We start from the raw sequence: 14,647 nt of genomic DNA, 5'->3' as shown, positions 1-14,647 counted from the left end.
TCAACCCACCCGAGAAGGAATAAGACCGACCCACATGATCCTTGGGGATCCATGCATCTTCTCAAATTTTAGTGAAATCTCTTGAGCCCACGAGCTAACAACATCCTTTCTTCTAAAGATCCTAATTTCATAAAATACTTTGCTAAAGAAACGGCACGCGCTTAGTCACTTCAACACTCAGCAAAGAACCATTGCTATAGTAAAATCCTTTCATAATCTTAGCAGCCAAAGAATCAGGAGAATTAGACAACTGTGTTGCTTGCTTGGCAAGTAGAGATTGATTAAATAAAAATATGTCTCGGAAGCAAAATAGAGAGAGAGAGAGAGAGAGAGAGAGAGAGAGAGAGAGAGGGGCGGTCGAAGTTTGTGCGAGGGGTGACAGTGGCAACATGTTGGGGCTAGATGGATGGTGGAGGGGCATCACCGTGGCTTCGCTGATGATCCGAGAAAGAAAAAGAAAGATATTGAGAGAGAGAGAGAGAGAGAGAGAGAGAGAGAGAGAGAGAGAGAGAGAGAGAGAGAGAGAGAGAGAGACACACACACACACACACACACACAAAGGGGTGGAAGGGGGCGCTAGGGGCTAGATGGGCTCAGTACAACCGCGACACTAGCAGCTAGCTAAGTTGTGAGAGAGAATGAGATGGTTGTGCATCTGGGTGATTGGGTTATATTTAGGGTTAGTGCTATGTTTATATGTTTAAGCTTGGCCCATCACATATGAATATTTTTTCAATCAACTCAATAAATTAGGAAAGACTCTAATAGTATCCTCGGTCCAAAATCGACACTAATTTTCTTGAGTTTTAGTAAATTGACACTAATTTTCCAAAATGGACACTAAAAAAAAAAAGTAAAAAGAAATAATCAGCTCATTAGTAAATTGACACTAATGGTACCACCAGTTCAAAAAAATCGATACTAATTTTGGGAGCCAAATCTTCTGTCCCAATTTTTCCCTGTCTCCCTATCCCAATCCAATTATAATGCTCCACCTCAATTAATTATGGGACTTTTTTTTTGGTTAAATGTTTTTTTCATATTTTTTTTTATTCAGAAAAAAATAATAATAAAAACACTTGAATAAAATAAAATCGTTAGAAAAAAAAAGAAGAATAAAATAAGATTTTAGTTAAAAAATAATATAATTTATATAAAAAAAAAAAGACCTATTTCTTTTATTTCAGATTTTTTTTATTAAGAATCTTCTTTTTTTTCTTAAAAAATTAAACTGGTGTTATCATTAATATTTTATAAATATTAATATTAATAATATATTATTTTTTAAATGTATTAGTATTACAACTTACGTTAATATTAATAATATATTAGGTAAAATCTAATTTATTCAAGTAAATATATTAAGTCTGTTTATTTTGGAAAGAAAAATATATTAACTTTGGTAGGAAATATAGGTGGAGCATTTTAATTGGATTGGGATAGGGAGACAGAGAAAAATTGGGACAGAAGATTTGGCTCCCTAATTTTGCACACCTATTAATTAATAGCGTCAATTTCAAGTGTTAACCAACGTGTTAAACCGACACCAAAAAAAAATTGTTTTGTATTGATGTGAACTTTGTCTAATCATGTGTTGTATCACACACTGGATACGGCCTATTTATATAGATATATAGGTAAGTGTACATCAGTCATGTCATGATCTGAGTCACATATATTATCATGATATATATGATCATATATATATATATTATCAACCCAAAACCATATATCGACAATGCATAAGAAAAGGGGTCAATAGAGCACACCTATATGTATAATAATATAAGCTTAGGAAATTTATGTTGTTTTGTGTTTTTATATAAATAATATTATCCTTTTGGGGCCTATATATATTTCATGATTACTTAATCAGGTAGCTTAATTTATCATAACAAAAGGGGAATCTTTATTTCCTGTCCCAATGGTCTTGTTTGTGTTCCGAGTGGCCATTAAATATTATATACAATATTGTACAATGTCATGTTTTTCCAATTACCTAGGAGAGTAGAGAGCAGAGGACTAAATGATCAATAAAAACCTATACAACTTGATCATGGTCACATATACATATATAATTAAACAAATTAATTATTAAGGAAGAAATAATATCAAGATTTTCGATTTAACAAATTATTTTGTTTTAAATCGATCATTTACTATAATGGTCGCATGCAAATTAATTTATTTGTTTTATAAAAATAAAATTATGGAAAGTTCTAGGTGGCACGTCTCTAATTCCATATCCAATGTAAACTTAAAATATCTTTCTTCAATTTTTTTTTTTCTTTTTTTGAAACAGATATTTCTTTAATTTAAATAACGATTATGTCAGGAAACATATGAATGTATTATTGTGTCCCGTGCAAAATTGTGATGAGACTAATAATGAAATTTGGAAGAAAATAAGAGAAGAGAGACAGATAATATAAATTGATTGAAACCCAATAATATGGGACCATAATAAACAAGAGCCATTAATATACACCCAAAATGAAAAATAGGATTGGATATGTCCCATATATATTTTCTTTCATATATATACATTATGTATATGTCTCAAAACTCAGGCATGCATGCACAAAAGGATAAATATATACAAGTGATGATTTGAAGCTTGACCATACGTACTGTCTTCTAAACTTGCCTCTATTCACTACTGTTCTATGTTATACGCCCATGCCTTCTTTAATTAATTAATATTTATACGTATATGTAACAATGATACAATCTATAAACGGTTCTTCCTAAATATCAAGATCTGCATATTATCACCAACGACAAACCTCTTTTTACCAATGTCGTCAGTAATAATATTATCACTGACAAACTATCACCAACGACATGTTGCCATTGATGGTTATCACTGACGAAATTTGTCCTTATTAAAGATGGTGATTGTAGTGATATATGGTATAACTTTGTATATTTTGATTAATTATAGAATTACTAGCTTAATACTATAGTGGAGGGCATAACTATGTTTTGTAGTTCCATTTTTGAGATAATTTTAAACTTAATTTGTTAATATTTAAGGTCCAGATTCCTCAGAAGGTTCAACACTTCTTATGGCGTGCAACATCGGAATGTCTCCCAACTAAAGTACAGCTGAATACAAAGCATGTGAATATCGAAATGGTGTGTCCCTTCTGCAATTTCTCTGCTGAAACGATATGTCACATTCTCTTGGGCTGTAGCTTTAGTCGTTCATGCTGGTCTCTCTCGGCAGTGAACGTTACTGGTGCACACTGTAGTGATTTCAACGCCTGGTTCTTTGATTTAATGGCCTCTAAACCTCCTGAAGTGGTTCGTGAATCAGCTATGGTTAGCTGGAAAATATGGGCGGTCCGTAATGATCTTGTGTGGAATGACAAGACTTGTTCAGCGTATGAAGTGGTTCGATCGGCTAGAGTCGTCCTTAACCAATGGTTAAATGCTCAATCACAAAAACATGGGGCATTATTAATAGATGATATTAATAATGTTAATGAGCACTGGAAGAAACCAATGTTAAATACGGTTAAGGTTAATGTTGATGGTGCCATTTTTCAAGCGGAGAACAAGTTCGGTTTTGGTTGTATAGCAAGAGATCACAATGGACAGCTTATTGAAGCTATATATCTCAGGGAGCCGAGTTGGATTGGTTCAGCCTGAAGTTGCTGAAGTATTTGGGGTCAAAGAAGCCTTAAGTTGGATAAAAAGAAAGAAGTGGTCAAGTGTGGTGATCGAGACCGATGCTTTACTGGTGGTTCAGGCAATTCAAAGTTCTATATGCATGCCATCACAGTTTGGTCTAATTGTTCGAGATTGTCGAGAGCTTCTTTCTAATTTAAATGACGTTTCTTTAAGTTTTGTTAAACGATCTGCAAACAAGACTGCTCATTGCATAGCAAGAGGGTCTAGTTTAAAGTCAGATTGTATTTTCAGTGGGACTAATGCTCCTTTTCAATTAATATCTATTGTAACTACTGAAAGTTATTGAATAAATTCCATCCTTTATTCAAAAAAAAAAAAAAAAAATCCTACAAATTGAGGTAGTGTTGTTAATAAGAATAAAAATATAAGAATAAGAATGGACTAAAATTAAATTTAAAATGTATAAAAAAATTGATAACAAAATTATTAATTTTTTTTTATCTTATATAAGAATGATGATTCTTTCCATTTTAAAATAAAAGAGTCATATCATTAAAATAACATTCTAATGCTTCAATGAAAAAGAATGAAAAAAGAAATTATTCTATTTTTCTATTTAGTTGCATTTTAAAGTGTCCATCTATTAAATTTTTTAATTTAATTTTTTTTTTCAGACATTCCATTTTTTATTTTCCTTTATACCAAAAAAAAAAAAAATACATATTTGTAGATCACTTTTATTTTTCCATCTATACCCATTCATTTATTATCTGTGTTAGGAGAGTGTGCATATAAGAGATTCATTAGAAGGAGGGCCTGGGCCAGCCCACAATCACAGGCCCGTATTTGCAACATCTACATCATCAGACCAACCCATTTTCAATTTCTCCTCTTTTATGGTGACGTAGTTGTCGTTTTCTTTGTTTTGGACTTTTACACAAATGTCATTTTTGGCACAATTTCGACATTTATACAGTTAAAATAACTTTTTACATTTCTACGAAATCTTTTCAATTTTACAATTTTTTTTTATTTCTTTACTTACTCTATTATTGAGTTCCATAAAAAAAAAACAAAAAACAACAAAGAAAAAAATAAACATACAAACAATATAAAAACAACATGAAAATACAACAATGTCAATCAATAGTTCGTATTTTAGTTAAAAAAATTATAGTCTGTACGCAAAAATATTTTTCTCTTTTGAATAACTGTACGTAAAAATATATAAGAATTTATTTCTGTAATTTTTTGCCTTTTTGATTTAATTATTCTTTTTTTTTTTTTTTTTGAGCCTTGGTATTCATAGAACAGCGGGGCTGGGCCTGGGCCTGGGCCAGCCCACTCCCACAAGCTCAGGTCCATATTGGCATTCATTAACCAGCCCATTTTCAATTTAAACGAAAATGGATACTTATTTTTCCTATTAACCGTTTCTTTTCTTTTTCTTCCCATCAGCGCAGTGCGTTTTTCTTTTTTCCCAAAATAATTAAATTAAAAAAAATAAAGAAATATTTTTCTGGTAAGCATTTTCTCAGGGCGAACCAGTGAAATCTCCAAATCCCACCACAGAGATTGAGGGAGGATAAGGGTTAGCAATGGCGTGTTCGAGCCTGGGTTTAGGTTCATGCCCAAAGGTGCTTGCTTTTTAAGACAATACTTTATTTGTATTTAATTTCATGAATTTCAGAGAAAATTGTTTTAATATTCTTCCATTGCAGACTCCAAAAATCCATGTTTATTGCAGAAAAAAGGAGAAAAACAGAGAGAATTTCCACCCTTATAAAGTAATCGAAATTACACCTCCCCCTAAACACCTTGGCGTCCGTTGCTTTCCTCCTGTAAGTCCCTCGCTTTTCCCCCCTTTTTCATATTTTATTTAAAGGCTTATTTTGCTGCCAATGTTCCCCATTTGTTGTTAAATATTTCCTTAAAAAAATTAAATAAAAAAGCTTCCTTCTTTTGTGTATTGGGATTTCTGCCTTTTTGTGATTGAAATGATGAAAATGAGTGCATATAATAAAATTGATGAAATGAGTAATGAGTGAGGCTATATCAGTGGATAATGGGTGGAGCTGTTTACAGCCTATTGTGTGGGACAACCAATGTACAAAAATAATGTGAGTTGTGACTATATAGCTTTTTAAGATCATGACATGCAAATGTAGATTGACTTCAAGTTAATAAAGTTTAGAACTTTATATAAATTTTTATAAGAATATGAATTGAAAAAGGAGAAATGAAAATGGGGTTGGTATCATAATCATACTCAATGATTTTGTTTTGCAAGCTCTTTGATTGGGTTTGATACTTCTCTCAGCTTTAAGGAAGATCATCTATGGTGAATGACTTCAAGATAATTTTTGACATGAATGGATTTCCTATTTTAGTAAATAAAAGATGCCATTGGCATAATTCAATTCACCCTAAACCTAAATCATGGAGAAGAGAAGATGATACTAGGACAAGTGTACATTTCAGATTGATGGCCGACCCTGAAAATATGAGCAAATCATTGTGACAATTCATGATTTTATCTTATATTTCCTTTATGATTATGTACTTTTTTATTTGATTGATTCAATACATGTGTGTGGATGTGGTGGCCTTGTATGAATACTTTGATTTTCCCTGCAAAAAGAATTATCATCCAGAGAAAAAAAAAAAATAAGTTAGTCCAAACACTTGATCATTTTCAATGATCTGTCAATGTTGTTAACATTATTCTGTTTGGTTCATTAATGGGGATTGGTAGGTCCAACTTAAGTTGTGAGTTTGGGAACATATAAACATGATATCTCTGCTAGGTTGTTTTTCATGTTTCATTGTATCTGATCTGTTGCTTTGTCTACAGAACTTGCAATGTGGGGAGAGTGTGACTATTGAAGGCCAAGCTTATACAATCTCAGCTGTAACTCACCGATACCAGCTCCGAAAAGGCAAGTATGAACCTAGTGAGAAGAGACTAGATGTTTTGTCTACAGGAAGATACATCTTAAATCTATATCTTGAAAATTTATTAGATCAATCTTGACATCTGCTTTTTACTATCAGCAACTTATGTTCTGATGCATATTTTTATCATATGCAATTCCATCATCTGTAGCATATATTTTATCTTTCTAATTAGTTACTATCTCCCATGTACAGAGGAAAATAAAACAGTAGTAAAATGCATATTGAGAAGTTTGTAATTTGAATAACTAAAGTTAGTGTACTAAAATATGGTTTGGTTTGGTGTAGTGTAGTGTACATGAAAGCATTTGTTTGTGTGGTAGTAGTGACCCCTTACCAAATAAATTGCTCCATTCATTCATGCATGTGATTGGGAACCTCACTCATTGTTTTGAGCATTTACATTTGCATCCCACCAAACCATCTAAACTTAACACCAATCCACTTGTTTGTAACCTCATCTTGGGCCAAAAAAGACACTTACCTTTAGAAAGGTACACACGTCTTTGGAGGAATTTCAAGTCCCAACAACAACTATAGGAAACCAACCCTTAATAATAATAATAATAATAATAATATAATATGCTTTTTTGGTATTAGAATATACCATTTAGTTAATAGCACATTATTACTTTCTTAACAGTTAACAGTCAGGGAATTAATCACATCTCCTATTGTGGTTGCCAAAGCTCCGAGTGAACCCGAAATAGGTCATGAACTTGGATCTACCAAATGATAAGAATGCCTTTGAGATTCAATTACCGATAAAATGTTAAAATAGCAAAGGTAATTACGTTACGCAAGGAGGGAGGATAATTAATCTTTTGGTTAGAAATTTTACCTAGTATTTAAAGAAAATTACTGGGTATAATTAACAATCATAGAGCAGGTTGGGGGATTGAATTGGATTGATTATGATTGTTATAAACATGTTTACTCTAAAGGGAACATTGCTCCCACTAGATGAGGAAGTAGGCCTGAATCCCATACAATCATTACACGTGTCAATAGCTTCATAAATATGCATTATTATGAACCTTCTCCTTCTCATGATACGGAGGACAGCGTAGTTTCCATGGGGAAGCATGTACGGGTTCACTATCTCTGTGGGCCCCCAATACAGCGAAAGATTTGGGCCTACTCGTAATTGAACTGGATAACTCAAAATTACGAATATGCCATCATTGGCCCATTGTCTTGAGATTATACCATTTATGATTTATTTAGTGAGAAAAAAACAAAAATGTTTTTAAGTAAATTTATTTTTAACTCAAGGAAGGCGTAAAATAGTATCATGCGCCGGGCATGACAGCCGGCCACGTGCTCCGAGCAATGTTCACGTGCGTGCATGTGAGCTCTCCTTGTGAAATGGAAGGAAGTTAATGAAATTGGTGCGGTTACTTTAGAATTTCCATGTGATTACTATTACTTATTATTAATATTTTATACAATTAGTAAATTAAATGAATAAATAATTTTAATAAAATATATTACACATGTCGTTTTCCCGAATTTTGGTTCCTAAAGAAAATAAAAACATGAGTAAATGAGTTGACAAGAGACTATTCAATTACCATGAACATGTTTGTAGGTGATCCAAGCTAAATTACATTACAATTATTTCCTCAATTTTCATAGATTCTTGAATCTAGTTTTGGTCTTCCTACTAAAGATATAATAAATATTCCCATTTTCAAACATATGTCTGTCAATTTTTAGAAATGGATAATTGAGTATAATATATTAAATAATTTAGTTTTTTTTGCCAAGCCATATTTTATTTAGACTTAATGTCATTATTTATACAAGTAAAATGACTCAACAACTTTATTTGCTTTAGTGTTTGTACCAAACAACTTAAACCATATTGGCAAAATAATAATAATTATTAATCAATATGAATTATGAAAAAGGACAATAATGAAATGTGTAATTTTTTTTATATTATAAAGTAGGGAAATAATAATAATAATCTTTAAAGTAGCTTTCTTTTTATTAATCTTAAGTAGATAGGGTAGCCCATGAATCATAAAGTAGGGGTGCCCTATAACATTCTCTTATTTTTCCACGTCCATCCACTAAAACAAACCTTTTAATTTCTATTGTTATTATTATCATTATTTTTTTTAAAACTCTATTATTAATTATTTTTATAATAAAAAACAAGAACAAGAAACCAGAATAAGGGGCTTTCTTAGAGGCAACCCTCCAAAGTTAAAGACGTTTTTTTTTTCCTTTGCTTTGCTTGTGAAGTTGGCCTTGGTTTCTCTTATAATCAATCTCATCTATATTTTTTCTAAGCCTACAAGAACACGAACGATAAAATATAACTGAAAACCATAAAAAAAAAAAAAAAAAAAAAAAAAAAGAAAAACCTTTTCTTTTTTTGTTTATTTTTTTAAAAAAAAAGATTGTTTTTTTTTTTTTAATTAATTTTCGTTTTTGTGGTTAAAGTCTTCTCATTTCTTTGCTTTCTTGTTGGGGATCGGATCTGAAACTCACCCAAGTGGAACCAAAAGACTCATTTACGTTCTTTCTTCCAAAGTCACTCCACTTTTTTTTTTCCTCTGTCAAACTTTCTGAGTTCTTTTATTTGTACCCATATCGTCAGCCATGAAAGTTTGCTGCTTTTTCTTCTTCTGCCACTAGAAGGTAACTATATATAAACCCTTTTACTTCTTTCTTTTATTTCTTTCAGCTTGGTTTGTAAAGAATCCAAAGTCGAATTTCGGGGTTTCAGGTTACTTGTATTGGGTTCTCTATGCGTGGAAGTTTTCAGTTTCTTGGGTTTTAAACAACAATTCATATATGAATAAATTCTTCTTCTTTTCTTCTTTTTGTTGTTGATGTTGTACATTTTCTCGGTGACCAATTGGGTTTCTGGGTTTTGAAGAAACTTATCTTTTGGCGGCTTTGAATTTGTAAAGCAATGCCATTTACTTAACGGGTATGATTTGATTAATGAAATAATTAAGACTTTTCTGACACATTAGATTGTTCTTAAAGGCTGGTATTGAATTACGTTTTCATCTAATTTATCCCATTTAATTTATGGGATTTGTTAGTTGTGTGAGTTCCTTCTTATGATTATTATTATTATTATCTGCATATGGGTCTCTGCCGATTCTGTAATCCATCTAATTAATGTCTTTTATTGCAACCAGACTAGTCGTTGAGCCAAGTTTCTAATACTTCTTACTGGCTTTTTAAACATTTTTAGGTAGGCATTAAAGTGGGAGATTATGTAAAAACCATGGTTTTGGCCATATTGTTAGAATCAACATCTGTATCTTTACAATCAATCACTTTGCCTAGTTGAAATTTGGTGTCAAGGTGGTGGTGCCTTCGCCTGAAAACTGTTCCATGGATTCAGTTCTTGTTGATGGGGTTCATTCATTATCACTAGGCAACAATCTGCCTACCACAAGTGGTACTCATCATCATCATCCTTCTCGGATTCCATCACCGAGCTTATCAAGTGATGGTGGAGCTTCATCAATATATTATTCACCAGCTCAAAGCTATGGCAAAAAACCGATGTACTATCCTAATGGTTCTGTGGTTATTCAAAGTGATTCATATAAAGCAATGCAGGACAATTTGAAGCATCAAGAGACACCCGTTATGGTAAAACACGGGGCTGCTGCGAATAAGGGGATTGATAAATCAGCAGGACCTTCTACTCAGAAGAATGTTTCTAAGGTGGAAGACAAATGCTGCACTAAGCATCTAACTGGTGAAGAAAATTGTGATTCAAGCTGTTTGGTGGAATCAGAAACTTTTGGTTTGATTCCATGTAAAGAAAGTGTTGGGCAAATGAACTGCCAATCAACACCCCAACCAACTGTTACTTCTTATGCAAGTCCCCAAAGTAGCTTGTACTCAGCCACTGTGTATTCAGAAGCCAAAGAAAGTTTCACCAATACTGAAGCCAGTGAATGTACAAGCAGTATTGAGAAAATTGGTGAGGGCTGTGAAATGAAGAATTCCTGTGAATTTAATGAAAGCAGGAAGACCAGCATCTGTAGAGGCAGCACAGGGAGTGATGTTAGTGATGAGAGCAGCACTAGTAGTTTGAGCACCTCTATGTTCAAACCCCATATGGCAAATGATACAAGATGGGATGCAATTCAAGCTATTCGATCTCGTCATGGGATGTTGGGTTTGAATCATTTCAAGTTGCATAGGAAACTTGGTTGCGGAGATATTGGCAGTGTTTATTTATCTGAGCTGAGTGGTACTAGAACGTTTTTCGCAATGAAAGTTATGGATAAAACTGATCTGGGAAGCCGGAAAAAGCTTCCAAGGGCTCAAACAGAAAGAGAGATATTGCAATCTTTGGATCATCCATTCCTCCCCACACTGTATACGCATTTCGAGACAGAAAAATTCTCTTGCTTGGTGATGGAGTTCTGCCCTGGTGGAGATCTACATAATCTCAGGCAAAGGCAACCTGGGAAATTCTTTTCTGAGCATGCTGCCAGGTTAGGAATTATCCTTTCCTTATTTTTCTACTTCTTTGTTATGCAAATTATAAATTGATCTACCATTATGTCATATAAGTCTCTGCAGCCCATAGTGAATAGATTAGGAAAACATGTATTGCATTCTTTGGTGGAGGCTTTAGTTGTAGAAACTTTTGTGATCTGGATGTGGGCATCTTTACTTCTCTCATTTTCATTTATCTGTATCATTTTTCCTCAGGTTTTATGTTGCAGAAGTTCTTCTTGCCTTAGAGTATTTGCATATGCTTGGAATCATTTACAGAGACCTTAAACCCGAAAATGTTTTAGTCAGAGAAGATGGACATATTATGCTTTCAGATTTTGACCTCTCTTTAAGGTGTGCTGTATCCCCTACTCTTGTAAAATCTTCAAACTCGACCATGGAGTCAAAGAGCTCGGGTTATTGTGCTCAGCCTTCATGTATCGAGCCAACTTGTGTTATGCAGCCTGATTGCATCCAACCCGCGTGTTTTGCTCCACGCTTCTTATCACGTAAGCCCAAGAAAGATAAGAAGACCAAACCAAAAACCGAAGTACATCACCAAGTGAGCCCTCTCCCTGAGCTCATCGCTGAACCAACAAGTGCTCGATCCATGTCCTTTGTTGGGACACACGAGTACTTAGCACCAGAGATCATCAAAGGCGAAGGCCATGGCAGTGCTGTAGATTGGTGGACATTTGGTATCTTTCTCTACGAGCTTTTGTTCGGGAAAACTCCATTTAAAGGAGCAGGGAACAGGGCTACATTGTTCAATGTTGTTGGCCAGCCCTTGAGATTTCCAGAGTCACCGAGTGTGAGCTTTGCTGCAAGGGACTTGATCAGAGGTTTACTAGTGAAAGAGCCACAGCATCGCCTCGCTTATAGGCGTGGTGCAACAGAAATCAAGCAACATCCTTTCTTTCAGAGTGTGAATTGGGCACTGATCCGCTGTACAAGTCCACCCGATGTCCCGAAACCATACACGATGGATGTTCCTAGAAATGAGGTCCCCAAAATTCCCACAAATGGGAAAGATCCGGGTGTTGATGTAAAGCCTTCTGGTAATTATTTTGAGATTGATTTCTTTTGATTCTTATCATTGATTTTCTTGTTTTCATTTAGTGCTTCAATGGTTCTTCCATTGCAAATGGATAAAAATCCGTATTCCCTTTTCTTCATTTGATAAAATATGTAAACTTGCTCCTTCAGACTGAGCTCCATAGCAGCACTGCGGGAATGCAAATGCATCTAAATGAGAAATTAATTTGTTTTATCTTTTTTTCTTTCTTTAATTTATTCCATTAATAACTCTAATAAGTAATAATTGCTTTGATTAAGTTGGCTTCTCTTTCTTTTTTGCAACAAAATGTCACACTCTTTCAACTTAATTTCATTTGGTTTCTTGGTGAGGTGAGTAATAACTTGGTAAGAAAAGTAATGAAGGTTTTGATTGTTTTGAAAACTATCAATTTTGTTTGTAATGTTCCTTTTATTATTACAGTGTTTCAATTGATTTAAAACCATTAACTTCATTTTTATAGGGGGTGTTTGGAAAAAGGAAAATTAAGAAGTTGGGTTGGCCTTCTTTTGAAGTTTTGATATCTTTTCTATAAGAGCATTGTTATTGGGTACTAGCGGTGTTCAATATTTTTTTATAGGTGACGTCCTACAATTAGTTAGTAATATTCTTTAAAAGTTATATTTTAAGTTATATAAAATATATTTAATTAGACTAAAAGTGATATCATTTAAGAGAATACTAGGCACCAATAATATTTTTTAGCAATTCTTTTTTTACAAGGTTGACATATATGATAGTTGATACTTGTCTTTTTGTCCACACTAGTATACCCTGATGGGAATGTTAAATTTATAATTTTCAAAAGAATACTATTTTACAAAATAGCATGAGCAAAATGTGTATTTTTGCCAATTATTCTTAGATCAATATTAAAAAAAAAAAAAACAATACATACATTTAATATAATAGTTTTGGAAAAATTTATATACACTCCTAGTATACATCTATGTATTTTGACATTTTTATAAGGTTTATTAGCTCAAATTTTGTAATGATAATGTATGTTATAGTTATTTAAAATTTTTTATTAATTTTTATAAAATTCTGAATAGTTTATATTACCGAAAATTAAAGTTTAAATATTTTATTGCATAAGTGACGTTTTATTTTATATATGTGGTAAGCCACTATTTGAGTAGTAATTTTAAATAATTAGGACCTATAATATTATGAAAAATAATTAGACTATTTAGGCTCTTCATATTGCCCAAACAAATAAAAATTTATTTCTTTTAAAATTTTAGGAATACTATAAAATTACCCAATAAAATATGAATATATATTCAATGTCTCTTTGAAAAATAACAATTTTCTTTTACTTTTTGTAAGCAAATGGAAATCATGGTAATTAGTCAACCTGAGTTGGCTTTGAACATTCCGCTTAGGATCCGATTCAATCCGCACTTTTTTGGTCAAACAACATCTGATCCGTACTAAATGTGGATTTTATTTTTTGGATCCAATCCAATCCGCACAATAGCTCAAATTCAATCCAATCCAATCCGCAAAACTGCGGATTTGGATCGGTTACTTTGATTGATTACTTTTTAATATTAAATTATTTAATATTTATAAAAGAAAATATTTTTTTTTCACATAACTAGCAACAAAATAAAGCAAATTATAGTTATTTTATGTTTCCAACAACACATTAAATAAATAAAATAATAAATAGCAAATTCAAAGGAAGAAAAAAAAAATTGTATATATAAAAAAATATTTAATTTTATTTTAAATTGTATGTAGAAAAAAAAAATAGATAAGAATAGAATATACACTTTATCTATAAAATTTTGCAATATAATTGTATTATATGTATTAGACTTTTAAATTATTATTTTCTTTACATTAAAATGTTATTTGTATATATAATTTTTTAATTTTGTTATAAATATGTGTGGATTGGATTGAATCGGTTACTTTTACATGTCAATCAACATCCAATCCGCACAAGTGCGGATTTTGAATTTTCCAATCTAATCCAATCTGCACAAGTGCAGATATCCGCACTTTGCAAATTGGATTAGATTGGATCGTGCGGATTGGATTGAATCGACTATGAACACCCTACTTACGACAGTGTTTTGAGAGATATGAGTTAGCCTAGATCTATGTTGGTATTTGTATTAGATCGAATGCTCAGGCCTACTAAAAAATCGGCTCAAGCCCGAAATCGAAGGCTAAATCCAAACACTTAAAGACTGGGCCAGGCCTAGTTAACCATTAAAATGGAATTTGGGCCAAGGCAAATCCGGTGTTACATCCAGCCCAATGCTAGTCATGGGCCTCATGGCCTGTTATGAAAACCTGGACCTGATGCTCATCGTGACCAGAACTAAGTAATCACACGAGGGCCTTTAATCATGCCATTTTTTGTTCACTTATTAAATCTATATCAAGATGTAACTTTTTTATCCACATGATCTGATCATGTTTTGTAGTTGACAAAAAAATGTGTTTTTAAAAATTGAAGACTACTAAAAAAACAAA

At 32.6% G+C, this 14,647-nt stretch overlaps 3 protein-coding genes across 4 annotated transcripts; all 3 read left to right on the top strand.

Annotated features, from left to right (window-relative positions):
• The first annotated feature begins 3,135 nt into the window (after positions 1-3,135).
• Positions 3,136-3,654, top strand: LOC133030654 (uncharacterized). The gene has a single exon (XM_061103464.1). The coding sequence runs from the start codon at positions 3,136-3,138 to the stop codon at positions 3,652-3,654; it is 519 nt and encodes a 172-aa protein (XP_060959447.1).
• A 1,426-nt stretch (positions 3,655-5,080) lies between these two features.
• On the top strand, positions 5,081-6,878 carry LOC115698897 (uncharacterized). Its single transcript, XM_030626099.2, has 3 exons — positions 5,081-5,273; positions 5,358-5,477; positions 6,491-6,878. Exons 1-3 carry the CDS (start codon positions 5,235-5,237, stop codon positions 6,668-6,670), a joined length of 339 nt encoding a protein of 112 aa, XP_030481959.1. The 5' UTR covers positions 5,081-5,234; the 3' UTR covers positions 6,671-6,878.
• Positions 6,879-8,793: 1,915 nt separating this feature from the next.
• LOC115699437 (protein kinase PVPK-1) lies at positions 8,794-12,349 on the top strand. 2 transcript variants are annotated; one of them, XM_030626850.2, is made up of 3 exons: positions 8,794-9,243; positions 9,812-11,075; positions 11,296-12,349. In XM_030626850.2, exons 2-3 carry the CDS (start codon positions 9,955-9,957, stop codon positions 12,164-12,166), a joined length of 1,992 nt encoding a protein of 663 aa, XP_030482710.2. In that variant the 5' UTR covers positions 8,794-9,243; positions 9,812-9,954; the 3' UTR covers positions 12,167-12,349. The 2 variants fall into 2 exon arrangements, with proteins under 2 accessions (XP_030482710.2, XP_030482709.2); XM_030626849.2 differs by lacking the exon at positions 8,794-9,243 and adding an exon at positions 9,299-9,538.
• Positions 12,350-14,647: the final 2,298 nt, after the last annotated feature.

This window comes from Cannabis sativa, chromosome 8 (assembly GCF_029168945.1).
Source record: "Cannabis sativa cultivar Pink pepper isolate KNU-18-1 chromosome 8, ASM2916894v1, whole genome shotgun sequence".
Taxonomy (NCBI): domain Eukaryota; kingdom Viridiplantae; phylum Streptophyta; class Magnoliopsida; order Rosales; family Cannabaceae; genus Cannabis; species Cannabis sativa.
The sequence above is the reverse complement of the archived record's forward strand: the minus strand, read 5'-3'. Positions and strand labels throughout refer to the sequence as shown.